A 24,295-nucleotide genomic window follows, 5' to 3' on the forward strand; every position below is an offset into this window, starting at 1 on the left:
AATTACTACTGCCTAATAGACATTAAAGAACCTCAAATCTTTTGTATAAAACTTTAGTTGATACCTTGTATATTTTAACCGATAATCGACCGTTTCCAAAATTATCAGCGACCCCGTATAAGGGACATGATTAAAGCGACACGTTGCTTCCGTATGCCATATGCGAGATTAGGAAAAGAGTGCAGTTTTGAACTAAATTGTAATTGTGGTAAGAATTAGTTAACTCCTTTAGCATGTAAACTCAAATTGTGGTGCCTAGCGCGACGCAGCATAGAGATTTCAATGGTAATTTCTTTATAGCCAATTACTAGCTCTCCTAATTATTTTAGAGCAAAAGTCTAAATACGTTTTTTTTAGAGAAAGAAATCTGTTCATACGATCACTCATATTAGTTATGGTTGTTTGACGTCGAACGATTTTCATATTTAATTCTGTTTCAAATAACCGACGCCAGAAAAAGCACCTATGGAGTAATCTTTTTTTAGAAAATGCAAATTTATTTATCATTTTCCGAAACCAGGGTACATAATCGAAGAAAAAGAAATAGATTTGAGGAAGAATTGTGCTTAAACTTATATTCGGATTTTCCGCTACTACAGCCAAAACGTTGGATGTATTGTCGTTTTCCTGATGGTTCTGGCGGACATTTTGAACGTTATTGCACTTCCTGTTCTTTGAAACTTGCCCACAATTCTGTTTACTGTGGTACTGCTTGGAATCGGTCGATTGAGGTACTTCACAGTAAATAAAGACGTTACTTGGTGGGCATAAAAGAACTTTAACATTTCCTCTTTCTCTTCAGTTAAATACATGATCAAGAATTTATGATTAACTAATTTATAAACAAGTATAAATTTAATAAACGTCAAAGGCAAATAATGAAAAGTTATCGGTGTTTTTTAGGTAATTCCAAGGCATATCTGATTTATTGTAAAATGAACCTTTTTATTTTGTCGATTTCTACGGTTTTGAAAAACGGAAAATTATGTGTAATAGTATGAACAGATGCAGTATTTTTTTCTCTGAAAAAAACGTATTTAGACTTTTGCTCTAAAATAATTAGGGGAGCTAGTAAAATGACTATAAAGAAATTAGCATTGAAATCCCTATGCTGCGTCGCGCTAAGCACCACCCTGTATAATAATATAGCTGTGCTTATTTCGTCCGATAGGATGAAATTTTCGGAAATCTTAATTAGGATGGACAAGGGCAGTGATTCTACTATACACTGATCCAGGGGATTTAGTTGAAATGTCAGTTGCGATATCTCGAAAAATACGTCATATAAAAGTAAAAAAATTGCGTCGCACTTTTGTTTCAATATCTATCATCAACGTACAATGAAGAAAAGGTATTGTGCGTGATAATTTTATTTCAGTTAAACACATTTTCCAAATGGAAAGCGAACTGATCCCCATTTATTCACTAAAACAAAGATAATGAAATTGAAACTAGAAATAAAGCGTCAACCCCTTAAAAAGAGACACACGTCGTCATACCTTATATTGAAACGGGTCTTTGCCCTTACACCGGTAAGGACGTCGAGATTTATAAAAATATACATTGTATAATCATTGCGGTGTAACAGAGGGTTGATCCGCGTTGTTCCACCTTTTATCTTTCGTCAAATAAGCTTACATAAAACAGTACTACCGTTTAAGAACTGCCGCGATCTCGGTAGATTGGCAAGCTCTTCATTCGCCGCCACGAGAAGCTACCCTTCCTTATATTTTCTTCCGAGTCGCCCCAACCCCTAAACGCGCTCGTTCACTAATTGCACATTCTTGGCATAGTTTCGGGCCGCACCCTCAGCCCCTTCAAGGGACGCCTCTATTTCCGTTTCTACGCTCCACCACCCTTAACTGATAGCGTTAAACATGTTGAATGATTTATATAAATATTGTTAATTATGACTGCGGTTTTATAAAAGATAAGCACGCGTGTGGGGTTTAAGGGAGGCATTTCGTTGTCAACTGGGATCATTTATTATAAGTTTAAGTAACGACGTTTTCCGAGATTTCTGAGGTAGATTATTATGTAGGTAGAGTCGGTTAACTATTTAACCTACATAAAGTCCAAAAAGTTGTACGTGAAAGGGAAAATTGTTTTATGCGTATAAATACACGAAATGTTACTGCCACGTAACTTACCGAAATGAAAATATTTACAAAGGAAAATCAAATAACAACTGAGCTTCTTTTAAACTTATTTGCATGCATAATACACTTCTGGGATTTCGTGCGATGCACCATATATCATGTATGTTAATTGGATAAATATTGGGCGAAGCAACCCATTTCGATTTTTTTTGCTTTTAGGCATTGGGTATCAATTGGTTTCGATTTATCACGTGTTGCTAGTTCCTTTCTATGGTGATCTTTTAATCTCATACTTCTCTCGAGAGTAATGGTTTGCGTAAAGGTCATGAAAAATATATGGAGATGTTTTTCTGCACAAAAAGTAATAAAATACCAAATGTCCATTTCAACGACCCTTATTAATTTATTAAACGATTATGACAACAACACAGTTAAAGTATAATGCGATATTAAAAGTAAGTAGGCGTAGGGGACGCCGAATGACGCTAATTGGAGAAGAATGCCACTGTTATGGGTTTTCTACATAGTGTCTTATTCGAATTTTACATCATGGTTTTCCAGAAGCACCAATGTTTTAGCTATGTGGTTGAAATTCGATAGGTAGCAGCTCTGATGTATACAGGCTGTTTCACGCAAACCGTTACCTAAAAGTATTTAGACTCCCATTAATAATTGAAGTCTAAAAAATTTGCATATATACCAACATAGTTTTTCATGATCTATCCAGATCTATCGAAAGAAAATATTATCATTATTGTGCAACTTCCGGTTTTAGCGGTTGTGGATAGCAACTTTCTTATTTTAAATAGAACACCCTATATTTTCGGAAACCTAAAGTTACTTCAAATTAACATGCGAGGAATTAATCAATTTTAAGAAACAGTGGGAGTAATTTCATATGAACTTCGAGAAACATTTAAAGACGACCTTTGGTAGAATTTGCTCACAACTGCTTAGAGGGTAATACGAGGATTTTATAATAGGGAAATTTGATTTGAGAGAAACTTACGGGAGAGTTACGGGAAATATCATAACTTCGGGAACATTTAAAGCAGAATAATGAATTTTGGTGGACACTCAAGATAAATTGAGGAAAAAGGGACCCGAGTGTCTTTTTTTAGATGTTTGAACAAGTTACGTGTGGTGCTAAATCTGAGTAGTAGGGTAAATGCTGTAATTCTGCGAAGCCACGATTTGCGGTAATGGCTTGAACATAGCGAGCCTTGTGGACCCTGCAATTGTCGTACAACATCACAGTTTTTGTTGCCCATGAGATCAGTCATTTTAATTTGAACGACTTGTTCAAACATTTAATTGTGCTCTCATACACCTCGACTTGTCCCTATTGTGATGCATTCAATGAGCAAACCGCCCTTATAAATAAATAAAATAGCCCTTATAAATCAACCGCACTAATTCCTGTTTTGGAAAAGGTGCCCACTAAAACATCCATGATTTGTCGGCTGCGACAATCCGAGTAAATTGGCGTTCGCCAAAGCATCCAAATGCTCTTGACAAACTACTTTCCTCGTTCTGACGTAAGCAGCCGAGGAATCCATCGAGTAGACATTTTTCTCATGTCCAAATCTTCGTGTATAATCTTAAATACTATATTCTTTTGTAAGCACTGTAATTTTCATTCGTCGATCAGACAGTCCCATAGTTTCCTCAATTCTTACCTCAACTTGTATTGTTGATGTACAGTCATTCTGAATCAAGTCTCTACCTCATTCAAATCGTTTCTATCCATTTTAAAAATAAAGATGGGTCAGTACCATACAACTGGGCCATTTTTTCATGGATAACTTTCGAATCATTTCCGTTAATTGCATAGTTAGCATTTTGTTACTTTCCGTTTCATTAATTATAAATGGGGGAATATTGTCTCGCTTTCCTGCATTTGCTTTCCCGTAGAAACCGCTACCAAATCTAATTGCTGTGCGCTTTAAGTTTGTTTTAGAATCACCAGTAGCCGCCCACCGCTTGGCCTTTAGAATTCCTGAGACCACCGCCAAGGCCATTCAAGTTACGTGGAGCTTACCATCGCCGACCGCATTTTGCCCAGAAGCAAAATCCGAAAACATCTAGTGGCGCCCGAAGCACTCCCTTTCCGTCGATTATTCCGCCGTCACCGTTTCCAGATTTTGACTTGTAAATTACCGCTGGATTTTTCTTTTTCTTGCCTTTATGCAATTTCATTTTTGTAATTATACCGTTTATTTTTGTATGTGAAGGAGAACCGAAGCTACCGTTGGTGGGTAAGCTTCCAGCGAAAGTTCGTCGCGCACTTAAGAAGAAAATGAGAGAAAGTCGGAAATTAAAGAAATATGACAAGATTTTTAAGAAAACTCAACAAGAATTTGACGGGAGATAAGAATTTTATGAGTGAGAGGAAATGTGAGGTACTGGAGATGAATTTGTCTTAAAGAGCAACTAAAAAAGAAATGAAAAAGTAGGGTAAAAGTAATTTGAAAAGACCTTGGAGGAGACAAATTCGATGGGAATTTCGGGCAAGAAACAAAGATATAGGTACCTTAAATGAAATTAACGGAACATTGAGGCAAAGATCAAATATTATAATCTTTGCTTGAGGAGAGGACTTTGAGAAAAACATGATGTTTGGAAACTTCAGGATTACTTGAAAACAACTTGATAGAAAAAGCGCTCGAGAGGAATTCTATAAAAATTTGATAAAAACGTGGGAAATTTAGGAGAAAATAAGAAACGTCTCTACATTAAATGGCGTTGAAAATCGTTGGAAAATGTACAGTGTAACACTATGGCCATAGCATATTCAGTATATATCTTCATGAATTAAATAGAAAAAAATTGCGTAAAAAAAATAAAATATATTTTATTTTTGTTTTGTTAACACAAGATACACGATTGTATGTGCTATATATGATAATGAAATATGAGAAACAAATAATCATAGCCTATGCGCCAATGACACCAAAGAAGAGCTGCAGTAAGATTGAGCAATTGAATATAAAAAATTACGCAATCCCTACGCAATACTTCTCGGCATGTTTGTACAACTTTGCATTTCAAAAAAATTTGGGAAGACAATCGTAAACCTATAAATTAATCAAATACCGCAGAATTTTGTAAAAAAAAACTTTTCATGCGAAGAATCGAATCCGAACCGCTCGGTAGCAAGCCGGGTATCATTTCCGCGAGTCCATAATTGAACACATTCAATATACTAGATTAAACTGAGTTCGCATTCCGAAATAGTTGTGGGGAATGGCCAATTTTCGCATGCATACAGACGTTTCATGGTACTAGCAGAAAGTTCGAGGACACTGTTGCAGAAACAGTAAAAACATTCTACTTTGAGGGCTCAACGTTTGGCTGGTCCGTCTGCGATCCAAGACTGAAAGTTTTGTCATATAAGTGTCTGAAACGCTCCATTCTTTCTAGAAACTGCTCGTATCATTAGAATTAATCAAAATCCAACCTCTTGAAAGACAAAAACCTCCCTAATTTTAAAATGTAATAACAAAAAAGGTACAAAAAATTGCCATTTTATTTGGTTTTATAAATTATATCCGATTAACGTCCGCCACTTTTGACACATATGAAATCTTGTTGTGTCATTTCTGTAAGCATGACTACCACTTCTTAGACGATTGTCCTAAATCGCTTAGTTGACAGTTACAGCACAACGTTTGTTTGTACACCCCAAAGAAAGAAAAAAAATTAAAAGAGATAAACCAGGTATTCTTGGGACTACTCGCAAGAGACAGTAGTAACCACGTGCGAAGACCTATTAAAGAAGTTAAGAAGTTATATGTATACGTGGTCTCCCAAATCTGACACTTATCGGACGAAATTTCTGCAGGTATTAACAGTACGTTAAAAATGATATCTAGCAGTAATGAATCCAGGTCTTTTAAGAATTAATTACAATAAGTGTCGGTAGAATTTTAGACAGTCATTCCAAAAACAATATTTCCACATGAGCAGTTCGCATCTTTTTTGCGATGCCAGTCTGCTCAAACTGATCTCAATTTTGCACTTTAATGAAAATTAACGATAGCAAACCGTTATTAATACCGATTACGTATCCGATAAAATACATTTTATTTCAGATTAGTGGAAAAACTTCGGATTAGTTTTTTTTTTACAACCAATAACTCCGTTATTATGAAAACGTATGAGCTGGATGGAATGTTGCGAACGCAATATTCTGAATAATGCCTAAGTGCCAATACGTTTCGTGAATAAAGTTATTCCCTACAGCATGTATGGTAGACGACTTGTTGAATACGGTTCCATTTAGCCTCAATTCGCGTATTAAAATTGAAATGTAATCCTTACTTATCAAACAATCGATCCGTCAATTAAACTTTTTTCGATTGTTGAACGGTGAATTTAAATAGAAAATACGGTTGACAAATTACGCGCAGCAGTTGACATCTGCCTTTAAATGTGACCCATTTATTCGAAATACGAAGTGCGGAAGGGAACCTTATAAAACACGCCATATAAAACTTTCTGAAACTACTGTCTAAAGCCGGAGGTGTTTGTTATTCAGGGAGAGAAGCACATCAGCAACCCACAGTGAGATTTTTAACTTGCCACCTGTAGATATGTCTGAATTCAATCGGCAATTTGTGTCACATCCGCCGTGTATTCACGATGCTAAAGCTAGAGGAAAATTACATTTACGGTTTTTTTTCCTCTTTTTTGGGATCGCGCCAAAAGTCTTTACGAAAAGTAGGTACGTCGTTTGCAATCGAATCAATTATAGACCGAGAGCCCGCGTAGAAAATACATCGTCATGGGTACAAAAGGTTTGATGTAACCAAGCAGTAGAATGTCACCGTGCGATTCCAAAATCGCCCGTCTGCCGGCCGGCGGCGGGCAACTTAGCGCGGGGGCGAATTTTGAAAACTGTTCCAAATCACATAATACATCGTCATTGGTACACGTATGATTTTTGGCAATCTGATCCGGAAATATGTACCCAATTCGTAGTTGCAACGGCAGACGTTGTATCTGGGCAACTTTTCCGAGCAGACGCGATTAAAAACATTAAAAAATTATTAAATACCTCGTCATAAGGTACACGCTCGAATTATAGCTTAAAATAAAGCTCTTTGAATGTAGAATTTGGGAAAACTAACGAAAACGCGGCAGACGGTCGTATAACTATAGCAGACGCCTTTGAAATTTATAGCTCGATCTGCGTTTAACGCATTACTCCCCGTGCGATAAAGCGAGAGCGCTGTCACACAAGCACGCTCTGTCGTATAGGTACTTGCAAAAACGGAACTACAGCTGAAAGTAGGTAAAATGTAGGCATGCCACAAATAATGGGATTTATGAAATTTTCTCAACTGTCACAAAACATGACCAAAAATATGAAAACATATATTTCTACACTAGGTATACATGTAGGTAAATGCAGTATTAATATGTAAATAACGACTAACACAAGCTACAAAACGTTATATAAAAAAGTGTTTGGAAATTGGAATGCAAATATAGAATATAGAAAACGAATCTCACCAAAACTAGCAACAAAACAACAAAAAAGAAGAAAATTCATATCTGGGATAGGTATTCTGAAAGATAAATATAGTTCTTATTAATACTATAATACACATGTATTTGGGAATACTTACATCATATTATCGGCTTCACTCGTCTTCATCACTGGAGGATATATACAATCTTTCATCTTCCGGTATATATTCGGCATCGGATGTGTCATTAGTTATGCATATTTCTTCCAGAGTTGAAGGCGTTTGTGGACCTACAAACCACTGAGGATACAATTTGTCATCGAGCAGCACCCAGCCGTGTTCTGTAGGATTGTAGAAACTGATATTCGCGTTGCACTGCACCACAGAGCACAGATTTGGTTAACACGTTTTATTTTACAGTGCAAAACATCTCTGCAAGGAGGCAGTAGACTGCCATCAAACTTTTTGAGACTGTCTAATGGATTAGTATGTTCATGTTTTGGTTTGTAATGATTTAATAATGTGTCAAATCTGGCTTCATTAATACATGCACCGGAACTGACCAGTGAACAAATAAGCGGCATTAAACATTTCTTATGCAAAATGTATAATCAACCCAATTATGAAAATATTAATGAAGCCAGATTTGACACATTATTGAATCATTACAAACCAAAACATGAACATACTAATCCATTAGACAGTCTCAAAAAGTTTGATGGCAGTCTACTGCCTCCTTGCAGAGATGTTTTGCACTGTAAAATAAAACGTGTTAACCAAATCTGTGCTCTGTGGTGCAGTGCAACGCGAATATCAGTTTCTACAATCCTACAGAACACGGCTGGGTGCTGCTCGATGACAAATTGTATCCTCAGTGGTTTGTAGGTCCACAAACGCCTTCAACTCTGGAAGAAATATGCATAACTAATGACACATCCGATGCCGAATATATACCGGAAGATGAAAGATTGTATATATCCTCCAGTGATAAAGACGAGTGAAGCCGATAATATGATGTAAGTATTCCCAAATACATGTGTATTATAGTATTAATAAGAACTATATTTATCTTTCAGAATACCTATCCCAGATATGAATTTTCTTCTTTTTTGTTGTTTTGTTGCTAGTTTTGGTGATGAGATTCGTTTTCTATATTCTATATTTGCATTCCAATTCCCAAACACTTTTTTATATAACGTTTTGTAGCTTGTGTTAGTCGTTATTTACATATTAATACTGCATTTACCTACATGTATACCTAGTGTAGAAATATATGTTTTCATATTTTTGGTCATGTTTTGTGACAGTTGAGAAAATTTCATAAATCCCATTATTTGGGGCATGCCTACATTTTACCTACTTTCAGCTGTAGTTCCGTTTTTACAAGTACCTATACGACAGAGCGTGCTTGTGTGACAGCGCTCTCGCTTTATCGCACGGGGAGTAATGCGTTAAACGCAGATCGAGTTATAAATTTCAAAGGCGTCTGCTATAGTTATGCGACCGTCTGCCGCGTTTTCGTTAGTTTTCCCAAATTCTACATTCAAAGAGCTTTATTTTAAGCTATAATTCGAGCGTGTACCTTATGACGAGGTATTTAATAATTTTTTAATGTTTTTAATCGCGTCTGCTCGGAAAAGTTGCCCAGATACATCGTCTGCCGTTGCAACTACGAATTGGGTACATATTTCCGGATCAGATTGCCAAAAATCATACGTGTACCAATGACGATGTATTATGTGATTTGGAACAGTTTTCAAAATTCGCCCCCGCGCTAAGTTGACCGCCGCCGGCCGGCAGACGGGCGATTTTGGAATCGCACGGTGACATTCTACTGCTTGGTTACATCAAACCTTTTGTACCCATGACGATGTATTTTCTACGCGGGCTCTCGGTCTATTAAGGAATCTTCGTTTCCGTCTACATCTTTCAGCTCAACCTCTATCCATTAGCTGATCCGCACTTGCATTGAACACCTCACAGGTAAAATGTCGTGTTTGAAACAGAGCATTAAAAGAAACGAAAGCCTACATCTATAGACGAATTATCATCTATCGTATAGTAGTAGTAGTCTGCATGTCCTGGCCACTAGGCGGACGATATGTAATCATTCATTAAACAATTACATAGGACCTAGTTACCGTACTGGTATACTCGATAGTGAGTGTGATACTTACTGTAACAAACAATGTTCGTTCCCAACGTACCACTACATACAATTTCATAAAATTGCATGTTAATAAAAAATACCGCACTTAACTTGCATATTTTTTACAACAAAAACAGCGGGGAAACGCGATTTTCTCACAAATATGATGTTCTCTAAGTTAACCTGAACACCTTGGAAAAGCCCACAAAAATAACAAAAATCGCATTGGAAAAGCCGATCCAACTTTTTTTTCTCCAGTCACCTGATTTCGCCATATTTTTTTGTACCTAAACCTAAAGTGAGAGTTTTCGGGACTAATCCGTCAGTCACTATTGGTCGTACAAGAAAAATATCTTTTCTCCAACCACCTGAATAAGACACTATTTTGTGACAGTGTTCGGTACGTAAAATTGACGTTTTGCGGATTAATCGCTTTCACCATGGCAACTGTACAAAAAGTGGATACTTTTGGTCCTAGTACCAAAAAGAAATTGACCTTGAAAGTTGGCCAATTAAAAAATTACAATCACGGAGATATGTCACATTGACATCGTTTTACATTGCAGGTTGTAAGATATTTCTATACATACAAATCAAATATTTTTGCATATTCAATGCAAATAATGATGTTACCTATACGTATGTACATGTATTGAAAATGATTTACGCTCGCTATTTTTATTTAAACCATGTGTAACGTAATTTACATATTCGTGAACGTAATTTTAATACGTATACAACCCGCCGTCGCGCGTAACGCCATCTACTTCAGACCCATTGCACTATTATCTGTCATTTTGAATTCAAAATTTGAAAAAGTTAATTGCAATTAATTTTAATTAAAAAACTGTATGGTAAGTTCTTTATTTCAATACAAAATATAACAATATTAATTGTGTATACAATAGAAATGACTGAAACTGATAGTGACATGGATTGCACTACGCCAGAGATTATAGAAACGGCAGAACATGCTACCTCAAGATTTGCTCCCTACAAAGTCGCGAGAGGTGAGAAGTAAGAACGAATAGGTTATAAGTTAACCTAAAAACTAGAGTGGCATGACAGATGAGGACAAGAAAGCAGAAGTTCTTATACTAGTAGTGAAACTGTGACTGAATCTAAATTCGAATATAATTTGAAGTAAAGGGGGTTGGAGAAAAAATTTTATGTTTTATTCGTACAAAAAATGCGTTTTCGGGACTCGGAAGGTTGCTAGACTCCGCCAACGCGTCGTCCAGCAACTATCTTCCTCGTCCCGAAAACTGACATTTTTTGTACTAAAGAAACAAATAACTATTTTCAAACTAGTACAAAACAGCTATGAATTTGAAGTTTACCCCATCGAATAATTGCTACAAATGCACGTAGAGGATGATCAAATTTTTTTGTATTTAGTTACGGCAAAAAGTTGCATTTTTCGATTTTTAGATAAAAACCTGTAACTTCTTTCTTTATTAAGTTATCGAAAATGTGCAGTTTAGTTTTCTAGAAACATTCGAACACGTACATTTTAGTTTTGAAGGGATATTTAAATTAAATAATGTTATTTACGTAACTTCAACCCGGAGAAGTGAGTGAATTGCACCCCAAAAATTTTAAATAAGAAGGGGCGATAAACTGTGGCTAGTTCGACAGGAATGCTCATTCTGTTTTCAGCACTGTTTTTATTTTTCAAATCCGATTAGTAGTTTCAGAGACAACGCGATTCAAATGGATTTGCAGAGCCGTTTTAAATGTTTATCAAGTTGGCGTTGAAATAATTGATAGCTTGCGTCAGCATCTGACACAAGTGCATAATGCATAAGCAAGGAAGCAAGTTTCTGAGCGTGTTAAAGTTTGTGGTAATTCAAAAACAATCATGGTTTACACTATAGCGGAAAGGGTGAAAAATGTTTAAATTTTTAAAAAAATTGTGAATCTGCATTCTTAACAGCAGTTCTGATCAATAAAGGACACGCAGTTAAGCATGTTCAATGTTCATCATTCATACGTCAAAGATTTAATAAAACAAGTTGTAAATCAGCATATGCATGATTAAAACGCATTTTTGGTAATACATATCAGTATTTTATTAGCTATCTGAGTCAATATAGAGTCTGCACATCCACACTATAGCAGAAAGCTTATAGTGAAAATTTGAAGTCTGTAGCTATTGTAATTGCTAAAATCTTAGCCGGACAGCCAGCCAGCCAGCCATAACGAATACAATAGCGTATTTTTTTAAAAAATGTGCTAAAAAGTTATAGTAAAAAATCAATGTTTTTCATGTACCATAATTGTACACTTTTATATTGTGCTTATAAATTCTATACGCTAAGATGCTGCTTATAAAATCAAATTAAAGTGACGTGTCAAAGAATAGGTTGTACAGTGCTAACATTCTTATTATCGTGGACGGATTTTTCTGAAATGTTAAAAGACAGAATGTAACGTATTTAAAATTTTTTACTTCCATGTCGACATTCTTACGCCCTCTGTGTATTTCTCGTGTAAGTTCGTGTAAATAGTTTTGTTTGTAGAGTTATTATTTCGTAGTTCGTTATTTTGCCACTAGAGGTCAGCTCAATGCACTTTTCTAATCTAAATTAAGTCACTGTACTTTCTACACAGTTACTCTATAGAGACAATGTGGTCATACGGTGAGATCCTCCATGTTGAGCCAAAAAATACACCGGATTGGTAGAAGTTAACCTGGAAACCAAGGTGATGAATTTATTTGACACAATTGTGACAGCAGTATTGTAACCATAGCAAAATCTACTAATTTGGTTTAACCAATCAGCTCAATCATAAATTGGAAAAAACATGGCCGACATGGCCACACTGTGTTTATACAGTCACCGTACTTTTCAAAACAGTGACTCAATTTAAAACAGTGGTGACAACGGCGTATTTCTTTTTTGATTGGTCGTTGGTTCCGTTCGGTATATTGGGGCTAAATTGCTACTTTTGTGGTGGCGTTTACAGGTTTTTTTCGTGTTTTTGCGAAATTTATGTAAATAAAGGTGCTGCTTAAGATAAAGTGTATAGTGTAGACATTCGGTTGTATATAAAGATATAGTTTGAAGTGCATAGAAATTAATTACCAAAGTTTTGCTTAAGCTGCCTAGTTGTGATTATGATTATAAATACGCTAGAATTATTTTAAACGTTTATTGCTGAAGCACAACGAATATGACTTTTCCCTAATGAAAGTAGCAGTTTTTATGGTAAAGTAAAAATCAGGAGTCTGTGTCCCTGGGTCATTGATTTGTTAATCAATTTCGGACATACGCTAGAACACTGCAACATGTAACAAGTGTGCAAAATCTATAGAAAAAGTGTCTGAAATTGATTCAGAAATCAATCAAGCAGCTGACTACAATTGTAAATTGTTCCTATGCTGCCTTGTTTAAGTTAGCCCCAATATGGCGGATGAGAGGGGATTATGATAAGTTGTCGCCCCTGTCCTAATACAGTTACTGTACTTTTTAGCGCGTTGTTGAAAAAAAGTAGCGCTTATATATTCACTTTGGCTGTTTGGTCAGTCGGCTGCATAGGTTTTTAGCGCATTTTTGAAAAAAATACGCTATATATTCGTTATTGCTGGCAGGCCGGCTGTCCGCGTTAGATCTCCACAACTACAATAGCTAGAGACTTCAAATTTTCACTAAAAGCTTTCCGCTATAGTGTAGATGTGCAGGCACTAGTCTACAGGGTGATTCCTATAGTACCTGCCACCGCTTGGGAGCGTATAGGGGGTGCCTAGGGGAGTATTTTGATATAGGACACTTGGGGTCGGAAATCTAAAATAAGGGCGCCAGAACCAAATTTATCTTCTGGAATTTCACGCCTGTATGTAGGCAACCCAACCGACCGACGTTTCGCGCGGAGCGATGCAGAGCGAGTTAGCGCGAGGAAGCGACATGGGAGGGAAGGAGGGAAAACGACAGTCAAAAGCAATAACGTTTACAAGTGTTCAACGTGGCCACCGTTGTTCTCAATGCACTTCCTACATCTAGCCAACTATTATTATACTATTGCCATAGTGTTTATTCACTTGATACGCGTCGTTGCAGACGGGATTTCGTGGGTTTAAACAAAATTCTGATCAAGTGTCAGCCACACATCGCCGCCTGAGATCGCTCCGTGTGCACCGCCGGCCGGTTGGGTTGCCTACCTACAGGCGCGAAATTCCAGAGGTAAATTTGGCTCTGGCACCCTTATTTTAGATTTCCGACCCCAAGTGTCCTATATCAAAATACTCCCCTACGCACCACCTACACGCTCCCAAACGGTGGTAGGTACTATAGGAATCACCCTGTATTTTGAGTTAGATTACTTGTGAGATCGATAATTGAAGAAAATAATTTCGATATGGGTTTCGGAGGTGCTATAATTTTACCGTTAGATAGCGCTACTAGTATAAAAACTTATTATTTACTTTGTGATTTGTTTTACAAAATGAAGACGTACCGTCAATTGAAATTAAATAAAATTAATTATTTAACGCAGCCAAAATTACTCGTGAGATCGATAATTTTAAACTTCGCTAATAAAATACCGACCTGCATTACCAAAAATGCGCTTTAATCATGCATATGCTGATTTACAACTTGTTTAAGTACAATTCACGTAGGAATCTTCATAGAATGCTCGGGATTGAAGCATTAGCTTTGTTGTGTTACAATTATTTGCATGCAGATTATATTTTATGATTTATGATTGTGCTAATAACACACCGATCCGCCGCACAAAAATGCCGCATCGAGTACTTCCCAACTTTCCAATTTAAAATGGATGGCGATTTAATTCTATTTGGTGAATTAAATCCAATGGGATTAAGCCTTGTTTAGTACTGGTATCATAGAATTTGTAATTAAGTCCATTTAGGAAAGGAATTGTAATTGTGAATTGTTGGCTGAAATCAGAAAAAGGCTCAAATCACGCGCAAAAGCTTAAATCACACGAAAGACTTAAACTATCATATGAAAGCTTAATTCCTTTCAGAGATGCTAAATCAGAAAACACTACCACTGCAACCACTATGCTAAAAGGAAACAGTTGGTATATAAATTGGAAATGTATAAGTAATGGTGGAACCATAGTCATTGAATAAAACGCAATGGTCTTATTATTAATTATTATACAATGGCGCTGTGTAGAGTAAAATTCTATTTGCATCTTTTTAAATAAAATATCATCACGATACTATTTATATTTATATAATATTTGTGTTTTAGTTATTTAGGTACATAAAAGTAAGGAAAATGACACATTACTATACTAGCGAGGAAATAATGAAGGACGAGGCCCCTTTAGGGGCCGAGTACTTTAATTTCCGAGTTTCACTATACGAGAAATTTCCGGAAAGTGGACGACTATTTTTCATTACAGCTCCAAATTGCTCTACATCACTGTTTTATGACCAAATCGGAAACATTCCCTGTGTGGGGTTGTGCGAACTTGGGGTAATAATTGTGGAAAAAAAATGTCATACTCAGAGAGGACTCTCCCAATATCCTATTCAGACGTGCCATCATTCTAACAAAAAAAAACAGAAATGCAATTTTGGGGACTTTTTAAAGGTAGCTAGTTTATTTACGGCCCTCGGTTTATTTGAAAAATTTTTGTTGTAGTCTTCTTCATCACCCAATTTTTTTTTAAACAAGTTAAATCTAATACTCTGTGTAGCTGAACTTTAATAATTCGTATAATTTAATTGTTTCAGCAAGCATTTTTGCTAATTTTCTAGGAATCCTGATAATTTATACCTACTGCAGAAAATTGCCAAGATTGAATAATTAGGTTTCCATAACTATATAAATGTACAACTTATTTATTACAACAATTCTGGCTATTTTTCTGTGGAATATGTACTCATTTTTACGTTTACTTGCAAACTACACTTGAACCCAACTTTTTATTTAAATTTAATTAAAATTAATTATTTTAAGCTCAGTTTTAAGACAGTATTGCACTAACAACGACTGCAACGCATCAAATATTTTTAATTCATTGATTCATTATGTTTAAAAGGTTCACTATCAATACACCCTCTCTGGTTTGTTATTGCGTAATTCTACACCGTGGCTTGGATTGAGTTTTAACAACGAACGCGTGTACGAGAGAAAAAGCTAGCTAGCCAAAATCCTAGGTAAAGCCATTAGTTCCACATCGCCATGTGTTGGGATTGGCAAATTTTGAGACTTTGTGGGTATGGCCCCCATTTTGTACCTTTAGTTTTTAGTTCATTTGAGAGAATATTTTTTACATGTTACAACCTCTTATTTGAGAGTTTCGCTAAACAAATACCCAGCAAATAATCAATTTTTTTTATGGTACGCGAACAGCGGAAGTAAAATATATTCAGTGTGTAATTAATATAACCTATTCACTTTTCAGAAAGCAAAACGTATCGGTTTACGGCAATTTTCAAAAAAAGTAACATTTTTTGGTGTAAAATGTAGTTTTCGAAGTCGCTGTCGAATATTAAAGTTTTTATATTTCTCGCTTTCGCTGCACGAAAGGTCTGCTACTTTTTCTATAGCTTAACATTTTCTTGAATTTCCCTTTGTGAAACGTGTTTAGGCTGGGCAGTTTTAAAGTATTTGAAAACGAGTCGTATCAAAAATAAATGAAGTAAATCTGAGCTTAGGTACTTCTGGTAATAATAAAATGTGAAAAACATCAGGACTGTATAAGCTACAGAAAGCAATTCACATCAATTTAAATTTAAAATATGAAGACAGAGAAAGGACAACAATTTAGAATGCAAGGCGCAGGCTGTAAAGATATTGACCGTCACGATGTCCAAGTCTAAAGGAGGGGTCAACTGATGACAACTGGACACCTTTGCTCGCCAATTCACTTAAAAGTTGTACGAAATTATTGTTACATTGTGCTTGGGAGATCAATTATTTAACACCGCCGTCGCATCAATTAGTAAAACCGCGTTTACTCACCGTACATCTTTCCTTCGTCTGAGAGTATGATTTTCCGTCGTCCACATGGGGGGTAAATTGCCAGTGCTTCCTGAAAACTCTGTTCAATATCCGGACTCCATACTCCTTCTGCATCTGCAGCTGCCATATCTTTTTCATCCTAAAACATTTTATTAATTTTAGTCTTTTACTCATTTTTAGAATTGCAGTGTAATATCAGTCGTAAAAGACAACCATATTAAAATTTTAAATGAGTAGTAAAATAAAGAATTTCTTTCATATATGCTCAACCACTTTTTATTGCGACTCCTACAGATGTACAAGGAATCCTAATTAAGGGGATGTCTTCCAAATTAATGACGAGAAAAATGAATAATGTAAGGAATTGATTATTGTCCTAAATCCATGCTACGAACTTTTTTCTCAACACTACATGACCTGGATACCATCAATTTTCTATTCTTTTCGAACTCATTACTAGACGTTTAAGACATCACATGACAAATTCAGTTCTCAAATCGTTATTTTTCCAATATACTCAGGTTCGAGAACATTTTCGATCACCCTGTATATTGTTTCAGTGTAACGCAGAAGCCGACTTTTTACGATTACATTTCGATTTTTGCGTACATTGTGTAAACAACAGTTTTGGCAATTGACCAGAACGTTGTTAATTGTAGGTACTAACATTACAAAATGACGACATTTCGTCTAGTTCATTCTGAAGAACACATTCGAAAAACGAGTAAAGTAAAAATAACGAAGGCATGCCATTTGCACTATTTTACTTGAATATATGAATAAAATATGAGTCATACATTTGCATCATTGTTTAATGTAATTTAAGCACTACCAAAAATACTTCAATCCTGCACTTTAATTTGTACATGTGAATAGGTTTTATGTGTTATACAACACATGCCGCTTTTTAAACAGTTTTAAAGCTCAAAAATTGAAAAACTGGTATCAGCCAAACAAATTGGCTGAAAGAAAGAGAAAACAATTGCAAATTGTGCTCAAAATAAAATTAATGTAACTAGTAGTGACAAGAATCGCAAGCAGCGGAGAACAAGTACCTATATTATTTTTAATGAATTCGTAGTGTAAGAATAAAGGATATTACAGATTATGTAGTCCGTCCGTCCGACCGTAGCTCAATAACGCTTTGACATATAGAGGGTCTCATCGAAAAGAATTAATGTGTAGCCACCACAGTCCTCACTGATCTCTCAGGAGCGGATTGTTGGGATCACAAAGTGCGATTAGCACGTCTGGAAGAAATATATCGATTGGCGATGTCAAAACTTTAAGATCAAATATCTCGAAAACGCTTTGTTGGAGGAGGGTACTCACAAAGCAAAAATGTATCGTCAGAACGAGACATATCTATTGGTTAGGTCGAAACGACTATCTCGAAAACGAAAAGTCGGAAGAGAGTACTCAATACTCACAAAGGGCAAGTGGAACGTCTGGACGAAACACATCTATTGGTGATGTCAAAGCAGTGCAAATATCTGCAGAACGGAGTCTCGAAGGAGAGTACTTTCAAAAGGCGGTTGAATCGTCTACACGAGCTACAGTATAAACATTTTCAATAAAATGACGATTATGGATTTGTATAATTACAATTCCTTATTACTGGTATTATTACAATAGTTTAATTAAACAATGGTGGCTCAGCTTGCCTCCTATTCTAATAATAAAAAATTTGAATTGTGCAAACTTTAGCGCTTTAAATTTTTTGCAGTGACATCTAATGCATAAATCCACAATAGTTATTTTATTGAAAACGTTTATACCTACTGCTGCTCAATAGAATTCGCAGACGTACGTATATCTGTGAGATCAGCGGCAATGTTTGCACTTCTCCTTTAACAATTCTTTAGAGTGCTTTACTTGATTTCGCAGCTTTAGTAGTTTATTTTATTTATTTATTTTTGCCTTTATTTTTGTGTGGGCGGCGTTTCAGCCAAGGCTCTTCTATCAACCCAACTTACAAATATCCATTCCCGAACCCGGATTCGAACCAGGGACCCTTACTACCGCAGCCTAGCTTCAACTCAACCGGCAATGATTGAATGAATTATCTGTCTATATCATGTGAAAAACAAGACCGAGATAAATTCATTTACTACGATTGTACTAACAATGGTATTTATTCATTGATTTTATTTATTAGGAGGTGGATATGTCGGCTCTAAGCTCTAAAAAATTGTGAGGTCGACGACAATTTTGCAAAAAAAAAGTATCTTACGACATAAGTAAATCCGCTGAGAAAAATCCTCGATTTATTTTGAAAAAAAAATGGATTTATTTTCTCTACCGTTCAATTTTTTTTGGCGTGCTTAAATGTTACACCCTAACATTTTCTGCAATGACAAGACGCTTACAATATTAAACTTGCAACCGTGATAAGATATAGCAGAGGATTAGTAACCCTGTCGAGTTCGACGAAAGGGTTTGTTTTTGTTCATGTGTAGCCGTAACTGGAATAAATTCAAATTTACAGCTACCGTTACAGAATCTGTAGACCTACGTAAATATAATACAAAATTGTATCGATGCCGTACGACTGACAAGAATAAGTTTCCTCATTTTTTTTGTTGAAATTTTTTTTTACTTTTTAGAAAATTCTAAGAAAATGACTATCAATATTCTAATGATTCTAACTGCTCTCAAGGTTCTCAGATGAAAAGTTCTAAAAGATTTTGTAGCGATTTATAAAAATTACGATTCTCAGAATATTAGAAAAAATTCCAAGGAGATTTTTACATCCCACCAAAATTCCAGTGATTCGAAAGATTTAATGCTAAGTAAATTAAAAGATTCTAAAATCATTATAGACGGACGATCAGATTTTCCGATGTGTTTGAGCATTCCCTTTCCAATTTTACCAAAAATGATGTGTTCCTATCCCAAGATTCCTATTCTGGGGGTAAGAAAAAAGAAAATGTTTAAACATAACATGAAAGTAAGAACGATTCTAAACAAATCCAAGAAAATTTTTTTCAAACTCTCGGAAAATTCTAAGATCCTAAAAGGTTCTGTATAAGATGCTTCTAATCTTTTTAAGGAAGATTCTAAAAGTATTATTTGTAAGAAGAGAGAGTACTAAAAAAAATAGTGAGAGGATTCCAAGCTGGCCTTAAGAAGATTCTACAAAGATTCCGAGACGATTCCATTTCGCGAAGATTTACCCTAAGAAGATATAAGATGATTCTAAAATCGTAAGATGATCTTAAGAAGGTTCTACGATTATAAAAATGTTAAGAAGATTCCGAGGAAGATTCTAATGACGAGAAAGATCCCAAAGGAACTTTTAAAACGAAAAGATTCGAAGAAGACCACTTTTATCAATAAGTTTTGATATAGGTACTCATCCATTCTGATCAATTTGTCACCGTATCTATCCGTAAATCCATCCCTGAGGGATCAGTTTGTTTTGTACGAAACGTCGGTTGAAAGATGAAGGCGAGCTCAAGACGATTGCGTTTTATACAGTGACAAAATATGTAAGAAATAATTTTTATCGACTTGTGATGAAGGTATAAGGTATAAATGGTATAAAGCTATTTTGATTGAATAAGGCCACCGGAAAACTGAGTTTGATTTCTGCTCATCGACATTATTTGAATGAATAGACCTCGTCAGTCAGTTTCACTTACCTACATCATATACCACATTACGCTTTATTTGTGTAAACTGGACATCATACTAATAACCTGTCCAAAATATGTACTACAAAGAAATACTTGTGCTATAAACAGTACTAACAAAAAACAACAGACTACTAGATGTAACAAATTATTTAAGAACTATTGAATTGTTTGAAAAGATTTAACCTAACATTGGTCGCCAACAGTCTTAGAAACCGACGCGACCTTAAACTTAATAATAAATAAAATAAACATTGATAGTTTATGGGTGAATACGTAAATAAATGCTAATCTTGCTTAACAAAACGAAAAAAACCAAACGCAACGGTATCCACCAATAACGTTTTTCTGTATTTTTTTCCGACCGTGTTCAATTGAAAAACATTTGTGTAAGAGTCAATTGCTGCAGATTTGCTTCGATACATTTGCGATCATTAAAAAGCCATGCCAATTTATTGAAAACGAATTCCTGTCTGCTTCTTTATTTTTTTATATATGCGCAATACCGATCACCGACAGTTATCTAGTCAACTGTATCGGATTTTTATTGACTTTTTTTCTTTGCTGATGCGAATAGCTGTATGTTTTTTCCTGTAGAAGTCATCTTTCGAGTTAATAACGTAAATATGAAAGTGCAGTTTGAATATGAAACCAAAAGGTTTTTAATACGCTTAAATTATCATAATTATGAACTTCCTCTGTCACCTAATTATGAACTGTCATTATAACAGTACTTAACCTAAGTCGTGCAAGTTTTAATAATAAAATTTTATAAAAATTATTACAAAAATATACATACATACAATGCGTGTGTGAAATAAAAACATGAATAGGTAAAGATTAGTTTTGTCTAAAATGTTACATTTACAACCATGTTTACGTTTAATGTTTCTCAAAGAGGTTTATAGTGCTAAAGTTGCAACACCGAAGTCCGAAATGTGTTTTTAAACAAATAAACTAAGATTCGAGCTAAGATTCAAACATCTAGCGCAAAATATAGCGTCAAAATTCGGCCATGGGTTGCATTAAATTCACACTCATTCATATCTGGTAAATTCAAATTCCACAGTTGCATTGACTTAAAATGAGTCCGAAAGAACATATTTTAATTATGCAAAAAGAAATAAAATTAAGCCATGCCTTGTTCAAGATTTGGTCGCTAGAATTCATAGAAACGGGGTCTGTATCAATCAAAAAGTTGGTAAATCAGCGCATTTAATGCATGATTAACGCACATTTTTGGTTAATGCAGGTTGTCCAGCATATTTATTAGCGCGAAGTTTTTAAAAATTATCGATTTCTCACACGATTAATGTTTGGCCTGCGTTAAAAATACATTAATTATTATTTTTCAATGAGGCAGGTACGTCTTCATTTTGTAAAACATATTCACAAAGTCAAATAATAAGTTTTTTATTTATACTGGTTAGCGCATCTTAACAGGTAAATTAATAGCACCTCCAAACCCATATCGAAACATTATTTTCTTCAATTATCGATCTCACAAGTATCTAACTCCAAATAGACTAGTGCCTTTTGCACATCTACTTATTAGCAGAAATATTTTAGTGGAAAATTTGAATTCTCTCAGCTTTGTAGTGTGGAGATCTCACAGCAGGACTAGCCGGCCTGCCAGCACAATAACGAATATAATAGCGTATTTTTTTTTTCAAAATGCGACTAAAAAGAAATCAACCAAGAAGCTTAACGAAGCAGCCATCATGTTGAAGTTCTTGGCTAATTGCCTAACCTCAATAATTATCAACATCTTAGTTTTTTTGTTAATTATTTAAAATTTTGGTTATAAATTGTCTCTACATGAATATTGACTTTATTGGTACCACTGGAAAGCATTCTCAGTAGCTTCCAACGATGTGTCACAAGTATGGGATTGCCAGTCTTAGATTTTTAGTAAGGAGGGGCTGGGGGGTAAGGGGGGTGGGGGGGTTGTTCACTTCATAACGTCATCTGGTTCCCTCTTCGAATCCCCCCAAATGGTTACTTGAGGGCGATTTCTCAATATCTTCTATTAGTTTGAAATTATGCGTTGTTTAGTGCGTTAATTTATCGAGCTAATTTTTGCGTAACCATAGCGTCCAAACTTAAAGCAAAAATTCGTTCTGCATTTACGAGGGGTTTTTTTAGGTACTACCTGTTTAATTAATTATGGGGGAGGGAGAGTATTTTTCCGCTTTACTCTCCTGTAGACTCCACTAATTAATTTGTTTTACTGCTTCAATTCCCGCTAGGGAATTTGCCGTAGGGACCGTGGGCCGTCAAATTTTGTTTTAGGTCGTGGGCATGGGTGTCTCTAAATATGATGTACATACGGAGGGGGCTAATTCTTGGCTTATTTTATGACCGGGTAGTTTTAATTTTTAAGTTATTGGAAACTTTTGATTCTAAGATAAAAGCCTACAATTTCTTTGTTAATTAAGTTATGGAAATGTGATTATTACACAAGTTTCTTTGGAATGATTGTTGCATAATCTGCTGAGTTCAAAATAAGTATACGGGACCAGGTAAAAAACTTAAAATTGTGTGAAATTTGTACCATTTCTTAAGTTTACGGTGACTATTTCTAAATTTTTTATTTGAACCTTTTTATTCTTTTTCGAATCTTTTTGAATCGCTTGAATCATCCATGGCGTGCTATAATTTTGAAAAGAGAATTTAGTATTCTGTCTGTTTAGATTAAAATATACAGGGTGTTCCATTTAAAAAAATGGAGTTAGGCCCGATACCTTTTTTCTTGATCTCGTAAACTTACTTTGAAAATGGTAGATTATACAACATTTTTGTAATAAAGGCATTTGTGATAACTTAATAAACAACGAAATTATAGGCTTATATTTTTTTTCTCAATTTTTTTGTAACAAAACCTGGCACGATATTTGTAGGTTGTACACAGAAAAATAAGGTCTTTCGAATAACTTAATCAAAATGTTAGGTTGCTATTTGAAAAAAAAAATTCTACTTACGTCACTAACGTCGCCGACGTCAAGATTTTTCGTATCGGGGCCCGGGCCATTTGTATCGGCCGGCGGGCCCGCCACTGGCGTCCACGGCGACGAAATTGTGTTAGCTGTCACCACGCTGCCTGAAAATAAAAAGAGGTGCAATCATAAAGTTGCTCAAGACTGTTTTATAAATATAAAATCCCTTTTGAAGATTCATCCATATGCACACATTTACATTTATTCTTTTTGAACGTGAATTTTCAAATAGTTTTCGACATGTTTATTTCGCCATAGAAATTCCATTTTGAGCGCCCAATTCCTTATTTCTGATAACAACATTACATTTCCCAAATTATAGCTCGGGGATAATATGCTCAGACCTTAGGATACAGAATATTAGAGAAAATTCCCTTCAAACTCAGATGGAGTTTTACCCATCAAATGGTAGAGTAATACACTGTCGTACTTTTTCTAAATTTATCGTGAAAATAGTTTAGCACAATTAAAAATTAGAAACTTAAGAGTAAGAAATAAAGGTGTAGAGCATCAGAGTGCGGCACGGGACCTGGCACTTTTTCATGAGGTTAATGTTATTGTTATACAATTTTATAAGGGTTTTAAAATGTAAGACAACACCGGCCCACGAGCGTTGTATGTAACCCACATGTGGCTTAATATTTGCCATATTTAAATAGAACAACTCTTTTCGGCTTTGTACCGGGTGACCCAATAAGACTGTTCCTCGGCCATATGTCGAGAACCGTTCGTCATATGACTTAGAGGTAAAAAAAATTATTGGGGAAATCGGTCATGAAGAATCGCTGGAAAATATTTTCAAGTTCTAAAAATGACCAACAGAGGGCGTAACTGCCATCTTAAATTTTAAAATTGCATTTTCTTTAAATAATGCATAATAAACTAAAAAAAATTTTTGACATTTTTAAAGAGAACCAGTTTATGTATCATTTTCGTAAAAACAAAAACTCAAGTTATTTCAAAAACAAAGATGGTGCGGGGCGTTCAATTGTTTT

The 24,295-nt window shown here is 35.3% G+C and overlaps 1 protein-coding gene across 2 annotated transcripts in view; it reads right to left on the reverse strand.

Moving 5' to 3' along the window:
• Nucleotides 1-23,404, reverse strand: part of LOC116163332 (protein scalloped) — a gene marked incomplete at its 5' end in the record, with an annotated part of 36,027 nt that extends 12,623 nt beyond the window's left edge. For both annotated transcript variants that reach the window (XM_031477220.1, XM_031477219.1), the window contains 2 exon segments: nt 16,670-16,808; nt 23,286-23,404. In XM_031477220.1, the coding sequence (XP_031333080.1) occupies nt 16,670-16,808; nt 23,286-23,404 (258 nt within the window).
• Between the last annotated feature and the right edge of the window lie 891 nt (nt 23,405-24,295).

Source organism: Photinus pyralis, unplaced genomic scaffold, assembly GCF_008802855.1.
Source record: "Photinus pyralis isolate 1611_PpyrPB1 unplaced genomic scaffold, Ppyr1.3 Ppyr1.4_LG2, whole genome shotgun sequence".
Taxonomy (NCBI): Eukaryota; Metazoa; Arthropoda; class Insecta; order Coleoptera; family Lampyridae; genus Photinus; species Photinus pyralis.